The sequence below is a fragment of the Echeneis naucrates genome, chromosome 20 (assembly GCF_900963305.1).
Source record: "Echeneis naucrates chromosome 20, fEcheNa1.1, whole genome shotgun sequence".
In the NCBI taxonomy this organism is placed as follows: domain Eukaryota; kingdom Metazoa; phylum Chordata; class Actinopteri; order Carangiformes; family Echeneidae; genus Echeneis; species Echeneis naucrates.
Genome location: NC_042530.1, coordinates 12545700 through 12572160, shown reverse-complemented (window position 1 = coordinate 12572160; position 26461 = coordinate 12545700). Strand labels below are relative to the sequence as shown.

At 41.1% G+C, this 26461-nt stretch overlaps 1 protein-coding gene across 1 annotated transcript in view; it reads right to left on the bottom strand.

Moving 5' to 3' along the window:
- kcnh2b (potassium voltage-gated channel, subfamily H (eag-related), member 2b) overlaps positions 1-26461 on the bottom strand; it is a 180362-nt gene continuing 153901 nt past the window's right edge. The window contains exons 7-22 of the mRNA XM_029529675.1: positions 15148-15327; positions 14317-14420; positions 14087-14225; positions 12698-12852; positions 12236-12330; positions 11987-12127; positions 10654-10853; positions 4586-4838; positions 3235-3428; positions 3024-3126; positions 2735-2886; positions 2477-2621; positions 2172-2361; positions 1051-1156; positions 260-445; positions 1-144 (exon numbers count right to left, since the gene is read on the bottom strand). Of these exons, the coding sequence (XP_029385535.1) occupies positions 1-144; positions 260-445; positions 1051-1156; positions 2172-2361; positions 2477-2621; positions 2735-2886; positions 3024-3126; positions 3235-3428; positions 4586-4838; positions 10654-10853; positions 11987-12127; positions 12236-12330; positions 12698-12852; positions 14087-14225; positions 14317-14420; positions 15148-15327 (2487 nt within the window). The remainder of the gene's footprint in view (positions 145-259; positions 446-1050; positions 1157-2171; positions 2362-2476; positions 2622-2734; positions 2887-3023; positions 3127-3234; positions 3429-4585; positions 4839-10653; positions 10854-11986; positions 12128-12235; positions 12331-12697; positions 12853-14086; positions 14226-14316; positions 14421-15147; positions 15328-26461) is intronic.

Here is a 26461-nt window from a genome sequence, read left to right as displayed (position 1 = left end):
TTATTCCCCTTTCACCTCTTCCTTAGCTCCCCCCTGGGTCAGAGCTGTGTCTCTGTGGTGTCCGTGAGTCCAGAGGTGTCTGTGGTTCTTGGAGGGACAGCCTCCTTTGGGTTTCAGGATCCAGGGGAGGAACTCCTGATCCAGCTGTTGGCCCAGCCCCAGAAACAATACATACATCTGAACCAAAGTCTAGCCCTGCTCCTAAGGCTGAGCCCACTGCTGCCCCACTCCCTAACTCAGATCCTAAACCTGAACGTACTACTGGCCCTGAAAGAACTGCAGCCCCAGTTCCCAATCCCAGATCCAGCTGGAGATGCTGGCCGAGGTTGTCCAGTCTAGACGAGGAGAGCTGGACTTGGCTGGTGTTGATCAGGGAAGATTCCTGGGCATGCAGGGAGTCAAGAGGCTTAGTAGGGAAATCCTCAAAGTCCTGGGAATCCAAGATCTGCAAGCAAGGAAAATGTAAGGTCAGAGGAACAACTACTCTGGATGAATATTATCAAATAAAATGTGAACTATATAAAAATCCTCCGTTACTGTTACCAAAAGTGCTCTGATTGCAGTTGCTGTATTTTCATTTTTTCCTTCATTTCATTGTAATTGTTGAAATGTATAAGAATCACTCAATAAACCTCCTTGCATTGTTTTGCATTTTAAATTAGATCAGCATCCAACAGCATTCCACTCCACGAACTGCATTAAAGCCAGTGACTGAAGTATGCAAACTCAAGTCATCTTATTGGCACATATGTTTCACCTTTGATAGAGAAGTCAAGGTCTCTGTCTCCAGAGGTGTAACAGGCTGAAGCAGCCTCTCTCCTGGAGCTAGTCCTGGACCGGAACCAGGGTAAGGGGAGGCCTGCAAAGGAGACATTTTATTTGCCTGCACAAAGTGGAGCATCTTGTCCAACACAGCCTGAGTCAGTGTCTAATCATAAAACTAAACTTTCTTTCATCCTGCGTACTGTTCATTCGGTGTCTTGATCTTGCTCGCAGGTGGATGTTTGTTGTCACAAGACAACAATACCGTGACAGTGTGTGCGATATTACCTGAGGTGGTGTGGAGACAGCGCTATAGGCTGGAGGAACCAGAGCCATCTGTCTCTGCAGCAGATGCATGATTGCTCCAATGTCTGTCGACATGCGACTCTCCAACCTGCACACAGCATGTAGCAGATGACTTTTTACTACTGCCCGAAAGAGACACGTTGATCCTATTAACTTGATCCTTTAATACATTCTTATTGTATTATTAAAGGTGATAAAGCTGTATCTTCTCCAAAACCAAAGTTAATTCAGGAAGTTAGTTTGTAATATATAATCATAGACTAACAGACAGACTGCCAAATCACCGTCTCCTCAATCCTCAGATGTGTAATTGTGTGAAAAATGTAGTCATAACTGGCATGTATGATGACCAAAATTTTGATAAGACCTCCTGGAAAATAAGACCATTTAATTGAGCAATAAATCCTGCTGTTTATGTGAAAATTATTTTACAGCCTTCCACTTCTTCCACTTCCAGTTTTAACTTTGTTTTGTTTATGGCCTATTTCTCCACCCATCCTGTGATTTGAGGTTTGTCTTTTCTTTTTCTTTTTTTTTTGTGCAGCTGTAAAAATCAATTTTCCCCACAGGAGTCAACAAAGTTTTATTGGGTCTTTTTAGGAAACTAACTTCTCGGCCGGCACGCCAAACAGGAGGTGTGGGTTTTGCAGCAGCCCTCTCTGAGGCTCACATACGGCTAATTAGGTCTCCTTCTGCTGATCTCACAGGTTCAGATTGTGCGAAGTCCAACTGAGACTTTACCATATTCTAATTTCCTTATACAGATTTTCAGACAGCTCACACTTACCAGTAGAGACATCCAGTCAATTAAGCTTTAAAACTCTAGGCATTCAGCTCCAGACACTGTCTGCTTTATAGCTATAACCCAGCTGAGAAACAGCCTGTGAGCTCAACAAGATCTGACAAAGTAGCCAGGTAAAGGCCACAAGGGTGGAAAAATCCCTTTTTTTCCCACCGCTGTGAAGAGGAGAGGCTCCATTCGGAGGCAGCCAGGTGAGAAGAAAGCAATGTTTGGGTGTCAGGAGCCTGGAATAGCAGCACCAAGAGCCAGGCTAACACACATGGACATGAATAAGAGCACAACCAGACACGCATAGTCGTACCGGTTGAGCTGTTTCTGCAGCAGGTCCAGGCGTGTGTCCAGCTGGTTGCGTTGCTGGCGGCTGAGGCTGTGTATCGGTGTGTTGACGGGTGGTGGGGAGGCCAGGCTACAGCTGGGAACCTCCTGGTACTGACCACCACCCCGACTCTCACCCCAAAAACTAAAGATGTTAGACACTCCTGAGAAGGCACCTTTGGGAGAGACACACAGGCGAAGGACAGATAGACAGTCAGTCAGACGGAGAGTCACTACTGCATATTTCACCAGAGGGGCATGTTGCTATTTTCTCTGTTGTTGCTGTTTCACCTGACAGAGCGTTGCAGGTGTTCCCAGTCTTGGGGTCTCCATCACCCTCCATATTTTCGTTAAAGTTCATGGCTGTCGCCTGGGTGTGTGGGTTACCCAGCATTATAGGAGGAGGGGCAAGGCCTGTCACAACTGACTCCTCGCCCTGTAGGAGGAGTTCAAAAGTCAGTCGTTTTTGTATGAAAATTATTATTATTATTATTATTTTTTTTTTTGTATGTTGGTGAGGGCTTGTGAAGTAAAACACTGGATTTATACCTCATCACCACTGGAATGAGAAGACACCGAGCTCCTATGTGCCTCCCACTTCCTTTTAGACGCCTCTCCCTGTTTCTGGTTGTTAGCTGCTTCTCTCTGTCTTCGTCTCACAGACTTATGGGACTTTTTAATTTCTCCAGCATCTGCATCATCTAGACGGGCATGTACAGAGAGAGATTTAAAAAAAAAAAAAAAAGAAACTGTAAGATTTGTTAACGTTTCTAAAAATACTTTTTAATATGAATATTGAGTGACCGTTGGAAAATCTGAGCTTTGGAGAATTGGTCACCTTTTTCTGTACGTCGCCGGAATGATAACTTGCGTCGCCTTAATTTATGGAATCCACCACACTTGGAGTCATCACTGCTTGGGGAGCCAGGGATCATGTTGGTCTGAAAATAAAAGTTTAGTGTAAGTCATTTAGAAGTTCTCAGTGTCATGGTCGGACTCTTGTATTTTGTGACGCTCAGATTACATATAGATTGAATTCATAGACGTACATCTCGGAGGTTGAAGGTGATTTCCAGGTTGTTCCAGAAGTGGTCGGCGAACTCAGGATACATGTCCAGCACCTCCAGAACGTCTTCTCTGAAGATCTTGTGAAGGTCACAGTACGTTAGAGCCCTCACATCAGCATTGGATTTACCCGGTCGGGAATACAGGTTGATAGGCTCCCCGAAGATGTCATTCTTCCCTGGGTTAAAGAAGAAGGAAAACACTTTGGAACATGACCAACTACATTTCCTCCAGCAGCAGAGCAGCAAGTGTATCTGAGTAGAGATTCAGATGTTTGTTAGTCACTGCAACTTTTGTGTCTCAGAATAAACTGCGCTTTAAGAGCTTCGATACTTCAGTAGATTTTGATTGCAAGACTTCTCTTCTAATAATGCGCTTTTTTGCATTACTACAAGGCAACATAATTGGATAACTTAATCTGATTATAAAATAATGCTTTATGAGGAACAATATCGTCAGCAGAGAAGTAACCAAAAAAGCCCTGCAATGGTTAAACAAAGGAGTTATAAAGGACTGAATTGACACCCATGATGTTAACTACATATTTATTGTATACCTAGATTATTTTACTGTGACATTTATTAATTATTCAAAAATTTATAAAGTTAGGTTATATTGCACCACAAAAATTAGGAGGCATTTTTTACTACTTTGAGGCTGCAGTGAGAGAGAGAGAGAGAGAGAGAGAGAGAGAGCGAGAGAGAGAGAGGAAACTACTGTATACGCAGCCTCAAGTGAGTGATGTACTATGCAGGTGGATACAAAGGTTTTTTGCTCTGCTTCTGTTCTGTTCTGTTTGGAGTAGAACTCTCAGTACACCAGTAGATGGCGATACCAACTAATGCAGAATACAGACAATAAAGACAATAACTGGCATGTTCACAGCCTCAACACCATTAAGTATGTCTGAGAAGGCTAAACCAAAAAAAAAACAAAAAACAGAGTCATTCTGCAACAGAATTGTCATATAGGAGCCAGTTAGAGCAGGACAGCTAAGTCCTAAAGTTACACTGCAGGTTACGGATCAGCAAAGAGCCTGTGTGAAAAGATGAAACCGCCTGTATTGCTGATAAATCCATAGATGTGTGTAGTCTTACTACAGGGCTCAGGCTGTGAGCTGCAGCTTGCAATGACGCAGTCCTACAGATTGAACTGAAATTATTTACAGTCTTAAGATCTAAATTTGAAGTTGAGAATGAATTGTCATTATACTTTTCAATTATTGTTTATACAATTTTCTAAAGGCTCATAACCTAAAAAATCGACAAGGAGGAAGAGATGAATGTAGCCAGTACAATATACAGCAGCACAAAGAGCTTTAAATATTTCTTTTACCCAAGATGGCGACCACTACATCTCCTCTCAGGATCTCTATGGAACCCCTGGATATAAAGTAGAGAGCAGTGAGGACGTCCCCAGCATGGACCAGCGTGTCACCAGGGGGTGCGTGGGTGGTCTTGAACTTCATGGCCAATGCCCTGAGGCAGCCCTTGGTGGAGCCTTTAAAAGCCTTACAGTTCTGCAGCAATGTCCGGTTCAGATGGAGGCAGATATCTGCCTGAAGACATTCAGGGAAACCTTTCAGCACCTGAGGAGAGGGAGTGAGGAAATGGGGAAGCAGAGGGAGTCGGGAGACAAGGCAATGACAGAATGAGGAACACCGAAGGAGAGGAAGAAAGATGGAAGACAGGGGAAATAATGAACACAAGAGGGCAAGATGTGAAACGCAAGAACAAACAAGGGGGGGTAAAAGGAAAGGAGAGGGGCATGATTAGGAAAAGAAAAAGGAAGAAGAGGTGGGAGGAACAAAAGCATATGTATTGATATGAAATGTCACATGGGTACTAATACATGTTATTACCAGTGACTGACTGGCATTAAGCGCAGAGCGTAAAACTGATGTCCAATAAATATCACAGATTTTGGATGGTTTAAAAGGAACAATAAAAAGGCGGAGCCCTTAGTGTCTTTATTGCTTTCACTCCTTTTTGTGGACACTCACAGGACATTAGTCTTCATACCAAGCCACAATTTAACATGACAAAACACAGTTACCCGTTGGTAACGGTTTCAACTATCATTCCAACTCACATACAAGACAGGGCATCAGCAGTCTGGGAGTCCCACTCTTTAAAGGAGCCCATACTGCACATTGATTATTAGAACTTCAGGGCAAAATGATCACAAATTGTATTTTCAGAGAACTTACAGGAACACAGTCAGCAGGGCTGTAGAGTGTAATTAATATGAAGAACTGGAGCAACTTCAATGAGTCCACTGCAGCCATTTGAAAGTCCTAGCTCTTTTAAGTGTCAGGCTGTGGGCTTCTCTTGTAACTCTCTGACTGAGTGCACAAAGTAGAACTTTACCCACGACACCAAAGAGTGTTCTGCCCGCTCCCTTTCTCTCTGCTTTCATCAACTTCAAGCCACTTCTCGTTTCTCTCTTTTGTCATTAGACTCTATTCTCATTTCACTTCCCATTGAGTTAGTCTTTTTGCATGCCTCATCACTTGTTACCCCAACCCGTTTACCTTTTCATTCACACTGTATTTTATCATTTTCTCTTTTATCTCTTTAAGCTTAAACCACACAAACACAAGTATTGTGTTTTGTTTCGTTTTGTTTTAACTGTCTCAAGGTCTGGCTGAAACGGAGATAGGAAAATATAGTGGATAAATATCCTTTTTTGTCATTTTTGATTTATTTGCTCATCTTATTTTCACAGTAGATAAAATTACCCTCTTGCCTCTTTCAGATATTTTTTCATCACTGAAAATAAGCAAAAGAAAAAAAAATTCTTTACTTTCAGAGTTTCCAGAGAAAGTCCCTCTGTGAATTTCAAAAATAGTCTCAATTGCTGGCTGCATGACTCCCTCTCTTTGTTTGAGGGCAGCCAGGTACAATCCTAATTTGCTGATCAGATTTATGAACCCACTGTATCAAATGTTGTCTTGCTTCCAGTTTAATTGTGCATTAAATAAAGAATGAGCCGCTGACTTCCAAGGCTACAGTGTTATTTCTTTATACAAACATTTGCTGTGATGATATATTACTGTGGAGTTTGCTGTAGCTTTTCGAGTGAGCAATGCCTTTCTTTATTGGTTATTTTTCCTTCCCCTGAGACACCGCAGTACAGCGTTGTAACCAAACACATGAGGTGGCAATTGCATATATAACATTACCATGTATATACAGTTAACTGCCTATTGTTAATGTAGCCACAATGTAAGGTTTGTTTTATGAGTTTAGGAACACACTGGCTGCATTTACAATGGAGCGTCCTACCTTCTTGTCCATGCTAATAACAAAAATATATCTTCCCGTTTATATCAAAATTTAGATGAAAAAAAAGAAAATCCTTAAAAGACTAAACTTTGCTTGTACGATTTATCTCACTAAATATTTTCATTGCCATTGTTATGTTGAAGCAGTTGCTCAGTTTGAGTTATTACAATGTACACAAAAAGCTATTTTATCCTAAAAGTATTCCTTCTCTGAAACCAATCACAACTTCTGCCTCCCCATGACAACTCCACCCTGCTTCCACCTCTGTGCAGCCGTAAAGTCATTTTCAACAGATACCTAACTTTTGAACATGTCAATCACATCACCAGAATCCCCTAAATCTGCATCGAAATCATAGATCACCTGCCTCTATTTCTCCCTTTCTCCGTTGTTCGAAGTGTCATATACGCATTCATTATATCCAGAATTGACTACTGCAACGGCATTGTGTATGTTTCATCATCCCAAGTCGTCAACTTCAGCACATCCAGAACTCTGTTGTCTGCCTCCTCACCTGCTCCTATTCCAGTGACTGTCACTCGACTGGCTCCCTGTTCAACATATCCAGTTCAAAGTCCTTCTCCACACCTACAAAGCCCTCCATAACCAGGCCCCCTCCTACGTTACTGACACCCCCCACAACCTCCACTCCTCTGATGCAGACCTCCTTTCTCCTCCATTCAGGACCAAGCACCTAACCTGGGGCATTTACTTTTATCCATCCCTGCCCCCTCACTCCGGAGCTCTCTACCAAGACACATTAGAAACTGCTCTGATCTCAACTGATTCAATTACTGGTAGAGGTTACCTCAGTTCAGAACTGCTTTTTAATCTCTGATTGTTTTTTTCACAAATGTCTTATGTTTCTACTATTCTTGATGTGCACTATTGTTTTATTATGAAATGTAAAGTGGCTGAGAATCTTGAAAAGTGCTCATAAAATGTATTTTTTCTTATGAATAATAATATCTAAATAATAGTTGGCTGAAACTATTGAGTCATGACAGTCTCACAAAACTATGATGTAAATAGTTACTTTCTATGATTTGCTGGATGTCTTGTAGATAATTGTGAGCTCCGTCTACAACAACAGCTGGAAAAAAGAATCACACTGATGTGAGCCCTGCTTGAAATTGCAGATGAGACACTATCTCTGGCCATGAGAGGTGGAAGTTGAGGAAACAGTGTGTGGATTATATTTTATGAAGTTGGTTCCTGTTGGGTAGCTAACGTTATTATCTTGGAACACAAGCTGCAAATCAATTCCTGAGCAAACGTTCAGTGTCTGTCATGTCTGTGATCATCAAAGTTGATGCTATTAGTTAGTTGTGTGTTTTCTACAGTGTGTATGCTGTGTGGGGGTAATTTTGTACATCTAGGCTTAAAAAAAAAAAAATAAAAACATCCAACAGTTCAGTTTATCTGTATTCGCAAATGATTTGCACACAATTATCTCGTGACTTATCTTCTGGTGCTACTTGCAGTTCAAATATGGATTTGTCACTGTAAGGGTGTTAGTCATGCTGGCTCAAGTTTTTCCACTGCACCCAACATCAAGGTTATTGTACTTGAAGTACAGCTATCTCGTGACTAACACGTTGGATTAAGCTGATATTGAAACGGCAACTTGGGAGTGAAACAAAATTCCGCAGTGATGCCAAAGAACTGATAGCTCAACACAAAGAGACTTTATAAAGAGTTTTGGCAGCTGAGGACATGACCAGCAAAAGGATTGGCTGTGCCCAGGAGCTGAGCTATCCTCTGCCGAATAACGCTGGAATTGTATAGTGCAGCGAAGCAACATCTATTGGATAAATTAGTGAACAATTTGAAACAGACATTCATGGGTCCAAGATGATTTTTCCTTGTGACTGAAGTGATCCTGAATTGGCTTCTAATGCCACAATGAAGTTGACATATGTGGGCTTGAGTAAAAAAACGAACTATGGAATTAACTCAATGAAACTTTATCTCATCCACTATTTATGCTTAGGCTTAAGGGTTAGAAGGGTTTGAAGTGCAAATTAGCAAATGTTGTTTTCCTAGTCTTGTTTCCAAAAGAATGAAGAACAGACAAAAAAGGGCAATTTTTTTATGCTATTGTGTATTATGAGCTCTGATTCCTGCTCCCTTATCCAAGATAATTGTCCACCTCTACAACAGAAGACAGTACAGCCAACATAAAAATAAACTATACTATAGAGACCATCATAACCTTCAAGGGTAGCAGAAATGTATTCAATCAACGGTTTTGTCAAAAAGCCCAAATTCAAACATTTTGATGTGATCATTCTGATCATTGTTTGGATTTTCTTGGATTTTTATTCTCTTTGTTGTGGGGCTCAAAGTGCCTGCATGACAGTACTGTGTCTACAGAGGTGCTGTAGTTTGAATAGCACTTGAGTAGCTCTACTGCTCTGCCCTTGTCAACACAACAAAAGGTGTCAGAGATGATGCACAATGTCTGTAGTTACATGAGTAGAGCAGCATGTGCAGACAGACAAGTTGATTAAAAGAGGTGTTTATCTATATTGAATGATTTGCCATAAATCACAGATAATCACTGTTAGGTTTCAGCTGCGAAGGGCAACCGAACAGCGGATTCAGCCATCCACCTACAACATATTACATGACATACTTGGCACCACTGTTGCAATCCCTCGTCATTCCTGCATTCTACTTTCCTCTTCATCTTCAAAAACAAAATACGTTACAACTGACTGAATCAGTTGTGGAGACAGACATGCTGCCAGCCAGTGTCTTCTCCACACAATCATGGCAATCATTATTGTAAACATTCACTAATCTGCACTGCACTTCACTGGGCTTTTACCAGAGCAAACTAATGAGGGAGGGAAGAGGAATAACACTAGAAAACATGTTCCCGTGGATGCTAATCAAATTTGTTTCTTCTCTACTTCAATGGTTCACTTATTACAATGAAATTATGCAGGATTTGAATGCTAGAATATTGTGTTTGCATTGGGAGTCAGCACGCATGGTTCTTTTGCTCCTCTGGAAGGCTTCAAAGACATTAATGAAATGCTGATTATGCTCCAACTGGTTTTTTCTTTTTAAAATTTGGAGACTGGAAAGGATTCCTGATGTTATGAACAGAGATATGTTTAGCAAATTCTAAAACAGCTTGCAATGCCATGAAAATCTATGGCTGAAAAATTGCCAGTAGTCCTGACTGTAGTCAAATCTGTCCTCAAGTAAAAAGAAATATTTATATATTTTATGTTATACTGATAAGGAACACATCAATTGACTCATGCACTGCATAAAGTGTTTATCTCAGCAGACCTGAAGAGTTGACATGCCTATTGTTAGTAAATAGTGTGTGTGTGTGTGTGTCTCGCATGTTTGTGTCCAATGGCATGTCATAGTTAAAGGCCTCATTTCACTGGTACAGAGAAACAGAAGATATGACAAGGACTATGCCTTTGTGTGTATGTGTGTGTGCGTGTGTGTGTGTGTGCATGTGAAATGGTGAGCAGCACCATTTTAATACACTGTGATTCACAGTGTTCAGGCTGAGGTCAAAACACAAGCACGTAGAGCGCAATCATTCAATGTCTATGAGCATGCTCAGTGTGTACTGACAGGTATGACTCACTGTTTGTGTGTGTGTTTCCACCAGTTTGTGAAAGCAGCTGTTTGTAAACGTATTTGGCGATCAGTAGATCTGAATCAGTTTATACCACGAATCTTCCTTTCACGTGTATGAAAATAACCAGAAATAAAGAGGATGTGTGTGTGTGCAGAAAAAGAATGTGTCAGCCTTCATGCATGTGGACATACTGATGTTGCACAATGCACATTGCAGATACGCCAACCTATTTGTTTGAAAAAAATTATGTATGTGTATGCATGCCCGTGTGTGTGTACATCATTTATGATACTCACATCATTCCTATTTTCTCTGATGGTTTCGGACCATGCATGCTGAGACAAAGTCTTCGAGTCTTCCTATTAACGTACAACGCAGGCTCAAAATACTCCACTAGCCTTTGTGTGTGTACATGTGTGTATTCATGCATAAAAGTCACTCATTAACATGAACAGTCTGGGTGTACACACACAGGATGTGGGTGAATGGGAAACAATACTCACAGCGTTCATGTCAATGCCATTGGTGTAGGACCAGGCGTGTTGGAAATACTCCTCCAGCCTCTGCCGCAGCGGGTTAGGGATCTGATGGAAACGGATGAACTCCCTGACTCGCAGCATCTGGGTGTGGTACCGGGCCGTCCCCGAGTACAGCCGCTGGATGATGGCTGACACGTTCCCGAATATACTGGCGTACATAAGGGCTGAAAGTCAGAGAAGTAGAGTAAGGAGAGTGTGTGAGGCAGGAGGCCGCAGAACTTTCCTTTAATCCTGACACCTTTGGGTGTTAAAAGTTATATATACAGATAAAACTCAGATAGCTGACAGGGAACTGTATAAATGCTAAAACGAAATGCTATTTGTACAGTATGCAGTTATAGACATCTAAATTTCAATTGCATTTATATTTAGTCGCGGACACAGGTGACCATACTGCTACTTCTGCATTGTTTTTAATGTTATCTCCTGTGAATATCACACTCTTCCCATTACATTACAAGACTTGGGCTCTCTATTGCATTGTATAACGAGGGACTTCTACAAGTCCTTATTGTTATGGTCATTATCTCAATAGTGCAAAGACAGTGATATGTTATGTGTCTTTTTACATTGCAGCAGTGAGCAATATAAGAATTTCTTCTTTTTTTTTAACTAATCCAGACTGAGAGAGTTGCACAGATTATAAAGCCCCATGAGCAAAACATGCAATAATGACTTTGGGTGACATAAATAAATCTGACTTAACTTGACTAAATTATGTAATACTGCCATACTGTTCTCCAAACTCCAGGGTCTGATTGTTGCATCAAAGTAATGAAGGAAGCCATGCTTTTGCTCATCATTTATTTCCTTACAGAGTCAAATTATATCTAAGGTGGTATTTCTCGAGGTCATTGTTAGTTTCAGATTCTCCCATAAGTAAAATAACGCCTCCATTGCATCTCCTCGAGTTAAAACTTCAGTCATGGAAATGATGGAAGCCTCAGGCCTCTTTCTGAAAAAAGCGAATGCCTGGAGGAGAAGAGTAGAAGATGTACTCTTTAGGACTGCTCAGAGGACATTTTATAGCCTCGAGTTATAGAGATTTTAATGGCTGAAGTTCTCACCACCACCCACTCCTGGTAAGAAACCATATTTGAAGATGGGGAACTGTTGAACTTTGAACCTGCTTAGGATGATTGGCATCTCTGGCAGCAACTTTTATATCCCATAAATTGCCAGTATTAGGATTGTTGTTAGTGAACTAAAACTGTTTCAAAAACTTTCTGCTTGTTTTTGCAACAATACTTCCCCACTCAAGTGTAAAGCCAAGTAACAGGTAATTATCAGTACTTACAGCCTATGAGCATGACACAGATGGAGAATATCTTCTCAGAGTTGGTGTTTGGGGATACGTTTCCAAATCCCACACTGGTCAGACTGCTGAAGGTGAAGTACAGAGCTGTGACGTACTTGTCTTTGATGGAGGGTCCTGAACCTGGTGTTGGAGGTTTACAGATGTCTTTTCATTCAATCAAATAGCAAGAATGAAGCTAACCAGTACAAACAGAACCACAACGATGTTTTTAACTCATATCATCAGTACCTTGGATGGAGTCATTGTAGTGCTTTCCCAATTGGTCCCCCAGTGTGTGGAGCCAGCCAATTGAACCATTCCTCTCCACATTACCAATGGCATACCTGGGAAGATCGCAGTGCAACATGATTGTACTGTCTGGAATGACTCATGTTGGCAATTATTTTGATTGTCTACAGCCGTATGTGGCCAGCTGCAGACAACCAAACAAATGAGCTACCCTAGATAGCTCATTTTCATGTTGTCACTATTCTGATTAAAACGTTTTCTGAAATTTTGAAACAAAATTTAACAAACTTCTCTGCCAAAACACCAATTTCAATGCCCCACAATGGAGCTGTCACTGTTTATAAAAAGTATATGTACATAATATTTATAATAAAAATATATAATGCAGCGTCAGCCCGTTTTTCTTTGCAGTGGTGAAAGTATGAATTGAATTGATCATCAGACAGTCTTAGGGCATTGTACCAGATGCAGGCCAGCCAGTGAGCAATCAGGGCGAAGGTGCACATGAGGAGGAAAAGGACAGCTGCGCCATACTCCGAGTAGCGGTCCAGCTTTCTGGCTACACGGACCAATCGCAGGAGGCGAGCCGTTTTCAGCAGACCAATCAGAGTGGTGGTCTAATGGAAGTGGGAGAGAAAGAGAGAGGAGGAGATAAAGCATTGGAAAGAGTGAAAAACAAAGTCCCAAGGCTCTGATATCTGCTCACAGCTGTCCCACCTGCTGTCAACCTGTCTGTCACACACACACACACACACACACACCCCCTAGGCACACTGAGGTGCTGCAGTGTTGGCCTTGCCCTGATGTGATGCCCTCTGGTTGGGGTTGTAAATCTTGACTCCCATCTGTTACAATGGACTGCCACTTCTCTCTCTCTTTCTACTTGTATTCAGACAGTCCTCTCTGTGTCCATACAACAAATAAATAACAAGCCGATTACAGCGCTGGCAGGAAGCCCGCTCCTGCCTGGTATGGTGTCCTCACAGTAAATAATAGTTGTCTGCTGAGGAAAAGCTCCACTTTCTTGGCTCAGCAGCCTCTTCCGGACAGCATCAATGAAGTAAACCTTGGCAGAGATTTCCCCAGGCAGTCTTTGAAAGCTGGGGAGTTTCCACATGCATCATGTGGGCTGACTTGGTGCGTGGTGTAATTACTATAAATAACATTTCCATTTTCTCTATGCTTCCAATCACGTATAGATGCATTTAAAGTACCACTTGCTCCGTCAATAGAATCACCGTTAGCTGAGTTGCTGCATGAGTGATTCTATCAATCTTGGCCTCAACGGTTTTCAACCTCACGATGTGGGAAGTATTCTCAGAGGACTCCAACTGCCCAAATTGCCACTCCCCCCATTCCCTCCCTCTTCCTCTAACGCCCACCTCTTCCTCCAGACACCAAGCTCCCACCTTCATCCCTTTCACTCTTCTAATGTTCAGAAAACAAACTTAAACTACCTCTTGCTTGGTCTCCTTGTGTTTTATGAGCATTTTGCTCACCGCGTTGTGTGATGTGAGGCAGCGATGTTTTATGTTGATGCTCCACGGTATCACGGCTGACTGCAAATCAACTTCCCCACGGAGATAATTAAATTGTAAAACATAAACTAAGCCACCTCTCTCCTCTTTCTTCCTCTAAATTCCATCCACCTCCACGTCTCCTTCCCACTTCTCACCTTCCTTTGTATCTCACTTTGTTAACTTCCCTTTTTCCAATTACTTAAAGACACTGACAGACACAGCGCCAATGCAACAACATTTCTCTTGTTCTCTTTATCCCTCGATCATACTTCTCTTTGCCCCTTTGCCTCATTCACAACGTCCAACCTCTTCTCCCTCCATGTTGCCGTACCTCCTCTCCATTGCGATAGATGAGCAGGTCAAAGGGAATAGCAGCCACCATGTCGATTAGGAACCAGCCTTTGAAGTAGTGGACGGCGATGCGCACTGGGTGACTCACCACTTCATCATTCGAGTTCACGTACGTTGTCCTGAAAGGAGGAGTGTCGACGCCACATGAATTATTTGTTATTCAAAGACTTCTTACTCTCCCGCCATTTATTCACGTCGCTAAGACCAGACCTGAAGTTGATGAGGATGTCAATAATGAACATGATATCCACTATGAGGTCCACCACGTTGAGAGGAGAGCAGGAGTAACCACAACTCTGCATGGCTACCTCCTCCTGTGGATAGGAGAGGAGAGAGGATAATGAAAATATATATAGTTTAGCGCTGTAAAAATAGAAATTTTTGTGTGACTTCCTCCCTAAAATAGATTAGCATTAAGGGTTTTTTGACAATTTGCATACGGATGTAGACAAAACATGAACCGTTAGAAAAACTGGGTGCTGAGCAGAAACATTATCCTGACAAACACAGTCTCCATTTATCTGTTCTGAGTTTTCAGTGCCATGAAAATCCTTGGTGTCCTGTTTATCTATTGTCCTGTTTGTTTATTTTCCAGCAGATGTTTGGCCGCTCACTCTCAGCTTACTCCAACAGTGGAAACCTCATTGTTTTCTGTTCTGCTTTGTGCAGTTGCTGCAGGATGCAAATGTCGACACCATGTGTTTCATAATAAAAGTGTTGTCAAGACAGCTGGGTCTTTACTGTTTATTACTGTAGAAAGTGAGGGTCAGGTTAGCTTGGTGCTAACCTGATGGTGTCACTCAAGGTGAAATTTAACTAATTAAATCTTGAAAAAAAAAAAAAAAAATACTGATGGAAAAGTGTGTGATGGTGAAACAGGAAAATGTGCACACTAATATAAGGAATATAAGTGAAAACAGGAGTAGCTGAGCTTCAGTCTGTAGTTTAGCTGTTTGGTTTGGTTTGTAACCAAAATGAGGAAAGAAGGAAACATTCACTTTGACAAAATGGACAAAGTTTAGCTGAAGTATGAGAAGCCACCTGATCATTGAGGAGGAATGCAGCCGAGTAGGGAGTCAGGATGGCGGTGTAGATGACCAGCAGCAGGATGAGCCAGTCCCACACTGCCTTGAAGGGGCTGTAGTGCAGCACCGTCCACTTGTGGATGCGAGGAGCTTGGAGCTTGTACTCTGGCAAGACGTCTGCACCAAGAGACAGAACCTGGGCAGAACGAAGTGGGAGAGCAGACAGAACAGAAGGATTGAGTGCTGAAAACTCCATCACACTAAGAAGACTGCGTTTTCAGCAGTAGTGTGATGGAAAACGAGCTGGCAGCGATGCACACACGTGCACATCTGCACACAGCTGGAGTGCATACAGCAGCTCCGTGAAATATATATGGACTTTCACGATGGCTCGTATCTTTACAGCAGCTACAACAGCAGCAATTACAGCAATAGAGCCTGTGTCCACTGAGGATGATGAGTTGTTCTGAAGGCACTGGCTGTCTTAAGGTTGGCCTCCCAGGCATCAACTTTCTCTCACACACACACACACACACACACACATACGTGCAAACTTTGCAACCATGATAACAGTCACATCTTCTTCCCTGTATTAGCCACATGAGTGTACATAAATATATTCCAAACACACACAGAGCTCTTCCATCCACCGCCTCACACTTCAAATGCATTAAGCACGAACACACACCAGGAATGAAATCTTGGGTTTTATTATGGTGCAGCCCTAAGTAGCTTTACTTGGAGTAATGTATTCCACCGTCTGCACGACACTCTCCCTGGATGTGAGGATGAAGGAATCAGTCTACAGAAGCATTAGCACAGCCTGCCTTGTGTCTGTGCCTAATAGAATCACATACGAGATACAGAAAGGACAGAGCAGGGGAAGTGCCAAAACCAAAAGTGATATTTGACTTGACTTTCAGCGCCGTGCACTGTGTTTAGACAACAGCATTCAGTGTGGACGGAAGAGAATTTGTGTAAAGGAATGTGTAAAACAGGTGGCTGCATACATGTCAGATGGCTCACGTGACGTTGAACATATAATGCAATCCACTACAACACAGCTATGGCCAAATTTAATAGCACCTAGCTAACACAGTCCCCATCAAGAAAACATTTTTCTGTATTATTCCGTAAGCTTTGCAAAACAATTGTGTGTAGTCAGGAGGTATTTGTTCTTTCTTCACAAATTATTTGAAATGAAACAGTGATTGTGAGATTAAATAGCTGACCTCCCAACCCCTCCTCCCTCAGTTTTGAGAAACAGAATACATTTTTAAAATAAAATGATCATTTTTCATAGCTTTGGCTGCAAATCCAATCTACCGCTTGCCAACTAATTTCTAAAACAATTTCTAAAAATGTGCAAAGAAGTAATGGACTCATTGTTCAAATATCTGTTCGGGTTTTTTTCTCTGTATGAAATGCCAAGGATCTACAGAAGTAGTTATTGCCAGTGATTCTGCATAGGCTTGGTAGGATTTAGCTTTTTCCCTGTTGGAGCACAAAGTACAGCAGGGAAACATTTGTATGCAGGTAGAGGAAGAGTTTAACGATGTTTGGCTGGGGAGGCGGCAAAGTATAAAAGACTGAGGCACTTCCAAAGCACACTTCATACAGGCTGAGGGTGTTTTCAGTGTGTGCAGAGGTTAGCAATCAAGGCCATCAAGTGAAATCTCATGCTCATGAAAGGGGCTAGTTATAATACTGAATAATACTCTCACACACTCAGACTTGAAAACAGAAGGACAGAAAGAAAAAAGGTAAGTCTGCTTTGACTCAGGTAGGAGTCTAAGTTCTTCATTCTTTGAGGCAGGTTGAAAAGATTCCTCCTTCACCTCCTCTGAATTCTGCAGTTTATACTTCACTCCATTGAACTTTCTTTACGTTTTACTCTTATTCCAGGTCTTTCCTGCTTTAACCTTGACCTTCTAAATCTTAATTCCTTTATAATACCATCGTTTTGGTTTTTTTTTTTTGTTCTGTCATCTGTCCAAAAATATCCTCTCCTACGTTCTATCTCAATTTGTCCTCCACATAACACGGCAGCCCAGACACGTCTTCATCCTACTACCAGTTATACTCGTCCTGCCTCCTGTCTCACCTTTCCTGCTTCAATACCAAGTTTTTAATTCCCCTTATCTCCCTTTTTTCCTTTTTCCTCATTTACTCTCCATCCTCCCTTTCTTTGACTTTCAGCCAATCTCTTTTCCTTTTTATTGTTTTATTCTTCTCTCCTAAAGGGTTAACCCTCAATGAGGCGTTAATAGCCCTTTCGCCGTTCCACTATCCATCTCTCTGTCACTTGTTCTGGCTACCTGGCAGAGTTTATGTGATTATAATTAAACCACCTATGAGAGCTAATCACCTTTATTATCTCTGTATATTCTTAGCAACATTTGCCCAATTTATTAAAAAGGAGGGAGGACTATGTCATTGTTTATTATCTCTGTAATTGCTTCTTCATTTCTAAGCTCTTACAATCCTGGCGCCTTCAATGGCCTTGTTCTCAAATATTTACGTACATTTGCAAAGATATCCAAGAATACTTTTCTCAGCAAGTGATTTTGAATGAAAATGTAAGTTCTCTGCATCAAAATGGAAAACACAGTGATACTAGCTTGCAGCACACAGAACATGACAGGCAGTAACATACACATTGCATAATATCATTAAATCCAGAGTGACTGCGTTGCAGACATCTTGGCAAAGCAAATTTGGGTCTCCCTTCATTTAAAAATCCAAACAATGGGAAAAGTGGCAATTCAGGTTTTAGAAATAATTAAATTTTCACTTCACATTAGTTTTATGTAAAACCAGCAAGGTAGTCCTTTAAAGTGCTGTTCATTTCATAATGCAGACAAACTCCTCGACCACACCGACTGACAGCCCCACTAAACGACTTCCCCTCTTTCTGTACTTACTACACAACTTTGAACTTTAGATTATAACATGATGTTTGGTAGTTGGTGGAAAGTTTTAGGGTTTAGGGTTTTCATGCATCACTGGTCATCATTAAGCTAAATATCTGAGGGGTGATCAGTGTTGGCAGCTGTGGGAACCTTTCCCAGCTTATACAAGCTACATCTGATTTTCAGCCAGGACTCCCAGATGCGTTCACTCCAAATCTGTTTTTCAGATTTTAGTTCATCTGATACAGTTTCAAGTATAAGGCCGAGGAAGTGAGTCTGTATCAAAACAAATATGGTATTTATCGAAGTTATTGGTTTGAATTTGTGATGACTGGGACAGATGGAAATAACTTTATCCTCGTTTCACATCGCGATCACTGACTAATTTTTTACCTGTCCTTGATTGAGTAGTTTTAATCATTTGAAGTCATTAATTATTTTTGTAGTTGTGTGAATTTGGCCTTCTTTTGTTTCAGGCTGTGTTCTGTGTTTCCTAATCAACCGATCCACTGATCACAGCTGCTGCATAAGAATAAATACTGTATAAGTCTGGTTGGAAGAAATGACATATTGTATTCAGAACAGGGTCATGTACTTTGCGTTCCTCTATTTTTTTTTTTACTGATTATACGTTTTATAAAAACATCTTTGTCCATACGAGTGTGAGCAGGCACAAATGCTTGCAAATGCATGTCTGTAAACACACACACACACACACACACACACACACACACACACACACACACACACACACACACACACACACACACACACACACACACACACACACACACACACACACACACACACACACACACACACACTTTTCAGTCAAGTGCCCCTCTCAGCTGTCAGTCCCCTCCTGGAGTATCTTGGGGGTTATTTTTAGCCATCTGTGTGAAACTAAAAAACATTGCCATGAGGACTGTTAAAAGTACAGATGTCAAGACACACTGAAGTGCAGATAGGGCAGAGTTATGTCTGAGGACAACTCTGGAGGGAGAGGGTTGAAGACGATGTGTATTTCTCACTTCATCCACAACATGCTGTTTTCTTCCCGCCATCAGTGTCTACAATTGAATCCTTGGTCCAGCAGAAAACAGTGTCATCAGCAAATTCGCCACAGTATCTGAGCTGGCGTTTGACATTTATCCCTGAAGCCAGGATTTGCCTGGAGTGGATCTGACAGTTTGGGTTTGGGTCAGGTTGAGTGTGGCAAACTCGCAATGAACTGCTTAGCTTAACTTTAAAACTTTCAAAAAACTAAAAATAAATAAATAAAGAAATAAGGGAAGATATTTTGTGCCCATTTGAATTCTGTGCTTCAGAAACAGGCTGCAGAGACAGAACTGGAGTTTTTTTTTTATTCCCAAGTCAAAATCTGGTACAAGCAGAGCTCAGGCTGCTGGACTGCTGCCCTGTCAGTTCTTCTTTGTGTAGCATGTCTTTGTGCAGTTAAGAGTGACGGGACAGCAGATAAGAGGACAAGAGGACACGACTTGTGACAAGATATGAATCAAATTTAAACCCAAAATGTCACAGACATAGTGAGCATTTTCTAAACCATGACACTGATATATTTTCTCTTCTTTCTGCAATGTCACTGTCAACATAATAGCAAGATAAAATAGAGGTATCGATTTCTTTATCGTTTTTACTTTAATAACGAAAGCAGCGGTAATGAGAAAGAGCAGAGGATGAATGTAACAAACTTATACCCCGCAAAGCCATGTTAGCAAGACTTTCATCAAAGAATAAATGGTGAAATATGCGGAATTCAAAGAGGGTTAAATATGCAGAGATCAAATCATCACCATCATTCAATAATGAGCTTCCTTCTACGTTAAGTTCTCCCACTGAAACAAAGATTAGATAAAGGATTTGTTTCAGAGGAAAAGTATGATTACAGAGCAGCACAGAGAAGGACAAGGTTACAGTATTGACTGAGACTGCAGTCGAGGACACTGAAGGTGATGACTCACCTCTTTACTGGCAACAAAGTTTAAATGGCCCACAGACACACACACACACACACACACACACACACACGCCTACATCTGGAAGGCATCCAGTGCATCTTTGGTCCCGTAAAGGTTGGCCAGTGAGCAGCCAAAGCTTCTTCCATCATTAGTCTTCAATCAAATCCTGTACTGGTGCCGCAGACTGAGCCAGCTGTGACTTCAGCACACACAGCTGCAGGAGTGTACACAAAAAATATTCTGCACACAAAGTGGCAGCATCAGAGAATAACTGTAGCTGAGAGATCAAAGTTCATCAGAACAACACACTGCATCTTTTTTGCTTAAAATAAAGATATTCTTTCCTCTTGAGAGAGAATTGTGAAAAGTGAGGGTAGCGATAATGTGAATCATTTCTGCGGACAGGCATCCAGAGAGTTTTAACAGGCAAGTTGCTGCTGGTATTTAAGAACTTTCTCTGGCTATGTCTGATCAAAAAAAGCCACCAGAAAGAATTTAAGTCTTTGTTGGCCCTCCTTGGAAGTGGATGTCCCAAAAAAAACCTTGGAGTTCAGCCTCTGTAGGGAAACTATATAGGTTGTATTAAACTTGACACTCTGCCTGTAGAAGGCTCTGTGGTGTTCTCAGAGGGGAGTGTACAGAAAAGTATTGCATGGTGTGAGATTAACGGCAGCTGAAGGTAGTCAGGCAGCACGCGGCATCCATCTGCTTGGTAGCTGTGTAGATGGTTTTGGGAGGCTTCCATTTCTCATAGTGTGTGAGATTCATGTGGGTGTAAATAAAAAGCAAAAAAGCAAAATGACAAACAATTAAAATCCAAGCAGACAAATGGATACAGAATTGAGGGAAAAAAAAACTCCTCTGAGCTCAGTTATAGAGATATTTTTAGCCGCACATTAATTACCGTCTTTTAAATTGGCTCTTTGTTCTAATTTAAAGTGAAGTAGCTGGACCAAGAACATTTTCAATGAGCTGTATTCCAACAGCTCAAAGCAACACTGGAGTGTGTGTCATATAAAAAGGCTTCTAACTTCCTTTGGTATTGTATCAGTCAGAGCAGATTTAAGTACCCCAAAAAAAAAAAAAACACACAACACAAATGAAAGTATTTGTATATTATACTAATAAAAGTACTCTTGTATGTTTGGTGTGCATCAGAGCTGTGTTACTCCAAATGAGAGGCAGCAACTCACCGCTGTGGCTTATTGCACAAATCACTTCAGCCCAGTGTATGAAATGGAAGGGAGTCAAAATAAACCACTAGTCCTGCCCACAGACGCAGGCTAATGGACAAGGCACGGTTCCTAAACACTTAATACACACACAAATGCAGACAAAAATGTCAATCCTGAATAGCAAGTGCATGCTCACAAAATGGAATATTTGGAAATCTGCGGGAGCTCAGCCAAACTCACAGAACAAAACACTGTGAGCACAAGCTCTCACAAAATCCACTTTTTAGTCTCACTCCTTATTTCAACAAGTTTTTTAACAGCTGAATGACAAACAACAGTGTTTGCTAGCAGTGCCGTGCCCAGAATTAACAAACTAACAAGACTATAGCATCTATGCAGAAAATAACAACCAGCACTTAAGCTTGTCTAAATGTGTTTGATCATTTGCCAACACCTTTGTCGATTTTGTATTGCTTTCAGAAAGCGTCTCCAAATGGCTTCTATGTAGCAAGAAGCAGAATCACTGGCTTTCTCTCCATATCAGCTCTTCCATCTCCTCTTATTGTAAACCGTGGAAAGGCTCAGCAAACATGGTTAATATTTCATGATGAGCAACTGGTCAATATTTTATACACAGTCAAACAGTGCTGCTCATTCCTGCCCTTACTCAGTATTAGAGAGACCCCGTCCTGGTTCTGTTTAAACAAGCACAAAAGAAACATGAATATTTCAGAGGCTTCAATTTCTACGGTAAACAGCAGAGTGGCCTGTGAACGGACGGTCAAGAGCACAAATCATCTGTTTGATACCCATATAATCATGCAATATCAAATCATCCAAGGCTGTTTGGTCAAGGTGTATACGGGCAAATTGCTCCTGACCTTTGCACAAAAACATGACAGACACAAGTACTTTTACACAATGAATTAGATGGAATTTAATTGGGACCACATCCAAACACACACACACAAAAAAACAAAACAAAACACGCAAAATCCACACAGAAAGGCTCCAGGCAAAGGAATCGAACCTGTGACCTTCTTTTGTGGGGGAACAGTGCTAACCACTATGCAGAATTATTATCGGAATTGAAATGATATGATCACATGACAGAGACGAGGTAATACGAGGTGTAAATGGGAAAAACATACACACAGATATATAGCACATTTGAAAAATATACACAAGCTCCACAACAAACATCTAGACCCTGATTTTACTTTATTCCCTTTGCTTTCACCAATCCTCATTTCTCAGCCTTATTTTATCACTTAATTTTTTCTTAATCTTACATTAATACACACATGCAGAGGTACATGTCTGGCAGCTTTATCTGGGTTTTTACTACATAAAAGATTACAAGGCTAAACGGCCCTCAAAAACTCTGACGTCAAATAAGGAGCATTTCATTTTTAATTGCAATTTTGGTATTAGGCTAATTTGGCAGCACTGTATTAGCAATAGTGCACCAGAAGTTTCTGCTGAAACTGCCAAGAAAAGAAAGAAAGAAAGAAAAAAAGCCTTGAGTTTCTCAATTTATTCCTTTCTTCCTCTGCAGATGTGTTGGATGGTAGTGGATGGTAAATATTGTCTTTTTAGAATCCAAGCACGTATAGTTTCTTAGAAAAGGTCACCTGAATGAGCGTTAGCCCCCATCAGTGAAATGTTAATGTTTTTGGCTTTGCAGCGATGTCTCGTAAAATAAGTGAATGCTTTACAAAGAGAGTTCAGAATGAGGAGAGTCATGAGTGCCAGTGAAACAGCACAGACAACTAATTACAGGCTGTTAAAAAGGAATCATTCTTGTTATTGGTGAGATGTGGTGAATTTGCTAGGTCTGAGAGTAGCTTGTACTCAGCCTCAACAACTGTGATGGATCATGAAGGCGAGGGTCAGAGTTCATTACAGGTAAGGGAAGTAAGGTGATGCTATTCATTTGTTAAAGACTAATGTTATATTAGGGCAGCGTCATAGTGGTTAGCGCTGTTTCCCGCAATAAGAAGGTCACGGCTTCGCTCCTGGGGCCTTTCTGTGCGGAGTTTGCATGTTCTCCCCATGCCTGTGTGGGTTTCCTGAAGACTGAAATGGTAGATAAATAACACTGTGAGGTTTGTAGTGAAGGCAGTGAGATATTTCCCCAGGCCACGCTAATTCTTGGATTTGGATGTCGTCCTTAAACTTTTGGTATGATATTTTGGGTTTGTTAAGGCTGAAAAAACCTTCACATAGCTTCTTATAAAAGAGAGAGCTGGCAATCCAATGGTTCATCTAGCATCATACTTTCAACTCCTCAGTGACGCAAACTAATAATGTGAAGAAATGAATATTTTTTTTGCAGTACGATGTTTCCTGACCATCACCTTTGGTAGGAAAAGCTGCGTACTGCCATAACTGGTTTGCAAGCATTGTGTGTTTGCATGTAGTCCTGATAATGTGTATGCTTTGGGTATGCCTCCTTCTCTCTGTGTATCAGTTTGATATCTGTCTGCCACTAAAACTGGCTTCCTGGCTGACCTTTTCTCTGCAGCTCTGACAGTTCCCATTAAGAAATAACAAAGAAGCATTCTTTTCAGTCATGTTTCTTTTTCCATCTCCCTCCATCTCTTCCTCTTCATCCCAGGCCTCTCCTCCAATATTTATCAGTATGATCGGTGCTTACAGAAGTCTCTCCCTCTACCTCGATCTTTGTCCCGCTTATCTCGCTCCATCTTTGTCCCCATATCTCTTTCGTAATCTCATCTCACTCCATTTCTAGCTCTGTTTTTGCCCTTCCTGAGTGTTTGTCTTCATCTTTCCCTACATTCATTTCTCCCTCTCTTTCTATCCATCTCTCACACTCTGCAACACGAAGAGATCTTAAAATATAAATGCAGCAGTGAAACACAAGCAAATGTGCTGGAGCTGCTTACATATGGTCAGCACACAGACAAACACACATACATTAAAGTGTTACAAAGGAACAAGGAGATGTTGGATTCTTATGAGGGAATCCACATCTTAAGTTTTGAATCTCTTTGCTCTGCCCGAGAAAGTGCTTTCATCTAATGATATTCAAACTAGATATGTGGTGGCATTAAGTCTAGAAACTGCAGTTCTACAAGAAGCAAGCAGGGGATTTAATCTTCGTCAATGACAGCAAACATCCCCTCACTACTTCCTGGGAGACATTGTTGCTATATCATCCAGCTTTGCAGTAAAATGAAAATATGAATCCATTTTACACTTCACAGTTTGTTCACAGGAGGCTAAAATATCCGACGCAGATTGTAAGGTACATGTTGTGCAATATGGATGGGGCTTACTACAAAGCTATAGGTTGCGTTCATGTGGCTTTAAAGGGAGTCACATGTGATCAGAGGATGCCACTTTGCATTAGATTCAAACTATGGAATCAGTCCATTTGAATAAAAGATGTCGTGTGAAGCCACAACGGGACATACAAAGACATGTGTGCAATGAGCTATGAAAACATAAAAGGTATCGATTAAATAATTTACATGCATATAATACAATGGTGAATATTATATGACTACCATTCACATGTCATTGTTTTTTTTCTTTAAACTATGATGTATGAGATGGAATAACTTTGACCCTTCAAGTGAACCCTGTTTGCTCCCATCCTACAGAGAGGTGAGGGAGAGAAGCAGGGCCAAAGATGCAGGGGATGGATTAAAAGACTTGGATGGTCTCACTGTCTCAATGAGCAATCATTACGTACAATCTGTTGTTGGACCACAACTCTTTTACATATTTGCACTGAATAGTGTGTATTAGTGCAAGTTCACAAGTTAAAATATAAAAAAGGATCTGTGCTTGAGTGATCAGCTGCATGCATGACTCCTCAGACATAAAACACGGTGCGTTTGGATATGGATATATACTATATGTGTATGTTCATAGTGGTTTACCGTTATCTTGAGGGAGGCTGAGCTAAGGAATCCCCCGTGACATCATTGTTGCACAGATTGTTGCACAGATGTAAATACAGTGGCATAAGGGCAGGCCCAACACATTCATATGCACTCACACGCACAAAGATAACAGACACGTCATGCAAATCTTCTGGGGATGGATGGGTACAAAACTTCTCTCACAGCCGTAACATCACTAAGTGTTGTTCTAGTTAACACATTATTATCCAAATCACTGACATCCCAGGACCACACACACACACACACACACAAGTATAGTAAGATATGTACATTCATAAATACAGTTACTAATTTATCCACACTGCCCCAGATACCACAGAAGGTTCAGTGACGTAGAAGATCTATAAAATCAGATAAAGGGCACCAAAAGTGCATAACATGTGCTAGGCAGGTATGTTTGGAGAGCAAGTTGTTTAAACCCTAAAAATACATTAGCAAAGATGCTCAAATGTAAAAATGCCATCATTTAAAAATCTAACACCTCAGACCTCAGTATGCTTTCATTCCCTTGCGTTAACTTGGGCGTACGAAACGGTGTCCATTATTTTTGTTTCTCGGCCTGACTTTTCAAACCACTCGAGTTTTGTAGATTTCGTGTGGCGGTGATGAATTTCACAAACTGCTGAGATTATGCGGTCAGTTTAATGTGGTGGAGGATGACTGTGGGATGAGTCATTTTTAGCGTTGAAAAATCTCATCAAGTGTTTGCAGTTTAAACACTGTTGCTGTTTGGCAGCCCGGTCAGTACAATGCAGAAAGATAATGTTTGGTTTTGTTTTGGGTTTTTAACATACATTATTGTCCCATGTATTGTATCAGTAACTGATTTATGCCAGATAGCATAAGATGTGACTGCAAATGCAGTCTTACTCTACTGAGCATTGAATGCATATTCCTTATTTCTACCTTTGATTTAAGAATAAGCAACGATTATGCATATAAGGGATAAACCCTCAGCATTCATATCAAAGCAGCACCAATCACTTAATGTGCTTCAATATGCAAGAAGCCAAAGCACTATACATTCAACATCTATCCAAACTGTTTTCATTGATGTGTAAAATGCCAGAGGAGAGTCTCATATTTCCAATTTTATATTTTGGAGCTCTTTGGAGGTGACAGATTTACACACCAACGGAGGGAGCAGCTGCTGACTCCCTGAAATGGCCCAAACTGAATCATTTTTGTTGCCGTTGTTGTTTATCACAACATTCACACTATGAGTTTTAGTTTTGAAACGCATCACTGTTGCTATGTTTTGTAGCTTAGTGGAATAGGTTTTAGCTTAAAGATGATGAGACACACTTTCACTCCCTGATTGGATCACAG